Source organism: Bombus impatiens, unplaced genomic scaffold (assembly GCF_000188095.3).
Source record: "Bombus impatiens unplaced genomic scaffold, BIMP_2.2 scf_0389, whole genome shotgun sequence".
Classification (NCBI taxonomy): Eukaryota; Metazoa; Arthropoda; class Insecta; order Hymenoptera; family Apidae; genus Bombus; species Bombus impatiens.
This window is the reverse complement of record NT_176808.1, coordinates 169,428-174,083: the sequence shown is the minus strand read 5'-3', so window position 1 is coordinate 174,083 and position 4,656 is coordinate 169,428. Positions and strand designations below refer to the sequence as shown.

General features: G+C 34.0%; 1 protein-coding gene across 5 annotated transcripts in view; it reads right to left on the bottom strand.

Annotated features, from left to right (window-relative positions):
• The window catches only part of LOC100744065 (leukocyte tyrosine kinase receptor), a 24,866-nt gene that overhangs the window by 3,892 nt on the left and 16,318 nt on the right, over window positions 1-4,656 (bottom strand). For 4 of the 5 annotated variants that reach the window (XM_033321061.1, XM_012386416.3, XM_033321060.1 and 1 more), the window contains 3 exons: window positions 3,377-3,602; window positions 1,127-1,243; window positions 738-1,010 (listed from right to left, as the gene is read on the bottom strand). In XM_033321061.1, coding sequence (XP_033176952.1) covers window positions 738-1,010; window positions 1,127-1,243; window positions 3,377-3,602 — 616 coding nt within the window. The remainder of the gene's footprint in view (window positions 1-737; window positions 1,011-1,126; window positions 1,244-3,376; window positions 3,603-4,656) is intronic. The other variant, XM_033321062.1, reaches the window with a different exon arrangement.

Genomic DNA, 4,656 nt, shown 5'->3' with positions numbered 1-4,656 from the left:
ATTTAAAAAAAAAAAAAAAAAAAAAAGGAAAAGGCAGCAGCGACAGCACTTTTATATGATATACAAACACATACACAGTTACTCACACAAATATCCCTCCATCTTATATACATATCTATGCTTCATTATATTATACATTGCAGTTATTAAAATAATTTTTAATTCGTCATAATATCAGGCATTATGGTCTATGTTAGTATAAGCATCGATTAAAATTGAATTTCCATTCTAAGGCATTATACACAGTTATTAATAAATAATTATTTATTAATAATAATTAATAATAATAATTTATTAAAAACAATTAATTTTCAATTTATAATTTAAGTAGCTATTTTTAAGAGATACCGTTATCTGTGCGAATGATAATGAAAGGAAAAGAATATCTGACCATCGATCGATTCATCGTTTCTCAGTCAAACGCATCCTAGTTTAAAGCATATTTGTTAATCAAGGTTCATATAACACATACGCAATAACAACTGGAAACTTTGACTTGGATATATGTATAAGATAAGAAGCGAATATTTTCGTGAATAATTATATTTGATTTATTTGAATAATTTTTAATTCAATGTAATTATACTTTATATTAGAGCAGTTGATAAGAAACTTGTAAAAAATACTGAGAAACCAAACTTCCAATTAGCCAAAATGCTAAGCAAAAATTTATTTAAACGATGATAAAAGAAATGTATGCCAGAAAAAGAAATATTTCCAGGCTTTATCCAATGTACCTCTGTATGATTATTCTCATCACTAAAATCATCGCGACTCGCGTTTCCGCCGAAGGTTTGCTCAGAAGTATCTGTATTAGAGCCATACGGATTAGATTGAAATCGTCCTTGCAGACGGTCTGTCGGTTGCACGTTATTTCTTTCATTTGAATTCAATTGGTTCGGATTTTCGTTTCTCGCATTAGGATTATTGCCCGCAATAGCTTGAGCCATACGTTGACTAGCCGATCGCGGATCGATAATTCTGGGTTGCATGTATCCACATGCGTCCAGCTATAAAAATTATAGTATTTACATAGGAAGTGTGGATGCTTAGAAAAGTGTCGCGAAACAGATAGTTTGTAAAGTTAAAAGTTTAGAGGAAATATCAAACGATATCCGCTACTCACTTCTGACTGTACGTTAATGCATTCCGTTTCCGGATCTGGTCTCATGATCGTCACTTCCCGATCGCAGATTGGTAAAATGTCGAAATTTGGCGTTGGATGATTTATCACGTCAGGATCCTAAGGATAGATGTTATTTATTGAAATTTGCTTACTCCGTTCTTGATACATCGACGATAAGATATTCTATATTAAGTGACTCTAAATAATATTCGGACAGTTTTCAAAACAGAATAACTTTTTCAAAACTGGACCAGACGACTCGAGTTTCTTTGATAAGTTTAGGGGGATTTTTTTTTAAATTGTAATTTAACGGTGTAATGAAAAAGATAGTAGGCTCGCTTTTTACAAGATTTTTTTATCTGAACCTATAATAAAAGTTTAAACAATACGTTTTATGGATTTATGTCAGTGATACACATATGTATATGAAATCTTATCGAGATTGGTCGATGCGAAGACAAGCAACAAGTTACGAAACATTAAAATTTGTCACAGTCATAGGTCAAACAGTGGAAAACTCTTATAGAGGGTTGGTAACTGGTGGTACAAGCGGAAAGAAGTCGAAAATATAGAATAAAAATTTTTTTTTTAATTTTTCCATCGAGACAACGATCTACAGTGAGATCCGTTATAACGTACCGCACGCAAATTCAAAGTCGATTTTCTCGAAAACAAAGCCTCAAACGAAAAATTGTTATTCTATATTTTCGACTTCTTTTTTCGCCTAGAATCACCCCCTTTCCGCTTGTACCACCAGTTACCAACCACCCTGTATAATAGTAAGGTATGTTCACACTTCTAACTTCACTTACGTGATTATAAAGCAGCATCGACGATTATTTTCTAAGGCGTGTTTATAATAATGTTTGAACTGTTTGTAGCTGATAATAACGCTAACCGATGTCAATGAAATTTTTTGCACCTATGTATATTATTTAATTTTCGACTTCGCCGCCTAAAGAACGTGAACCTGACTTACACAGCCTCCTACACAACATCAACATCCTCCTACACAACACTCACCACTACACGATCATCCGTCTCTCTCATCCTTCAACAAACTGTATTTCTAACGTTTACTTCTTATTCCAACTTACGATTAGGTTCTTATTTGCCCTATCACTACCCTAATCCCTCTATCTACGTACGAATGTGCATACATTATTAGACGAGACACACACGATATGTATCTTGAAATATATCCAGTGGCGCTTGGCGATTTGTTAACGTCCATCAGCCACTGATCCATCTCTTTATCTTTCTATCATGCTTTACGAATCTAAATAATTATTCACAACTGCATAGAGACTGTGAGAAATGTCTTGGAGAATCAGTTCCGACAGCAAAACGATTTTGACAGACGAGTAATTAAATTCCTTGATGTCCATGTTTCCAATTTCAGATAGTAGCAATAAAACATAAAAATTAAAACATGATGTAAAATACTAAAATTATTGGAATATTAATACGAGTTATAATTACGTTATTATCGGCCAAACCTGAGGCCGAATCTTAAAAGACTAATCCAGATCATTAATGGTAATCCATAGTAGATTCAAGCTCGTCCAGGATTCGTTTATATAGGTGTATAATGTTGTACTGTGTACAAAGAAAAGACAAAGGTGTTAAGTTTGAGGCAATATATTAAAGATAATGTGTTTGCCAATACATAATTGTCAAAGTGACCTTTACTATTTTCTTTACAATTCCGACCAACGCCAATTTTTCCAAGATATCTTTTTGCAAGTAATTTAATAAACTAGTCGTCCTTCTAGCTTCTCCAAAGGGCTCAAGTCGTTTGGCCAAACTTTCAAAAAGTTATTCCTTTTTAAAGCGTAATAAATCGTGTACATCTGCACTGTAAACTAGTAAAACCACCAGAGAAGGATGTAAATTGTTTAATTTTAAAATTAAAGTTGAAAGGATTAAAAGGATGTAGACCTGTTGTTAAATCATCATTACGTATTCTAATTTAGAATATCTGAAGAGAACCTATTATACCTGTTTCGAAATAATTTATTTTAAAAGCTGAGAACGATAGTAGAAATAAATAGGACATTTTAACATTAGGATATTTATCTGTAATTTTTCTGCTTATTACATGGTAGATGGACGATGGCTGCAAACATTGTGACACATTTAGAAATACATGCAATGATCGTTTACGATCAGAGTATAACATTCTACTTCACAACTTTAAGCATGTTAATTACTTCAATTACAACTAACGAATAAGTTAATCAACTTTACCTGTAAACAGTAACCAATTCTCTCGACGATAGTAGCAAAACTAGGCCGGTCTTCGGGACGTGGGTGCCAACATTGTGTCATTATTCCATAAATAGGATCAGGGCATCCCGCTGGTTTTTCTAGACGCCCTCCTAACGTTACCATTGTCATGGCTTCTCTATTAGTACAACCGGTATAAGGTATGTAGCCAAAAGACATAATTTCCCACAGCAATACGCCAAATGCCCTACAGTCATTAGAGATTAGTCAAGGAGATTAGTCAAGTACATGGGTTTGTTGTTTTCTTGCAGGCAGACTGATCGACGCTTTTAAATATAATGCTGATTAATCGTTCAAGTCTGTTAGCAACGCGCTAATTTCCAAAACACGTACACACACATATATATATGTCGGATTATCATTAGGATTTAAGACGCGTAACGATTCTTTGTTTGAGTTAGCCATCGTTTTACGAGACAGAGATTATATTTACGCGAATATACAAGATTTTACAAAATATTATGAATATTGAGTTTAATGAATGATAAGATTAACAGACGATAAGTTTAACCAATAATTACATTAAAGGATAATAAGTTTAACGAACAATAAGAGGTACGAATAATATGTTTTACGAATAATAAATTTAACGAATAATGAGATTAACGATTGATAGGTTTAACGAATAATGAATTTAATTAACGCTATTAACAATGTTTCCGGGGTTCTAACGAATCCACGGTCGACGCCGCGGTCAACGGGATAACTCTTTGCTATGCGTAGAATAATTTTAAACACAAAAATACGATTGCTGAGACACTCGGTAAATTGCTCGATGAATCACTTTCCAAGGCGATCACACCAATGAATATCTGATGATAATCTTTTTCGCTATACGACTGCATTTGTTTGTTATATGCTCGCTGGAGATATCGAGAAGATTCCAATCGTTGTTGCTAGGCAATTTCTGTCAAAAGTTTGTTGTATACTCTTTGGAAACATCGAGAAAGATCCAAACGCCGATACTAGACAGTTTCTGTCTGGAGATTGATTCCTAATACAACGTGTGTCCCATTATATCAGCATCTCTAAAGTACAATTCTATGTGATTTCTAGGGAGAACGATACAACCGATCCACACCTTCGTCAGGCAAAACGTTTATCCCGTGACCGTGGCTACGTTCGGCGACCAGTTGTCACCTCGAACCCACTTTCGCTTTCACAAATGTCGAACAATTACAAATGACAATTGCTTAATTACAGTTATGATAAAATCTAGGCTAAAGCATTAGAAGGCTTCC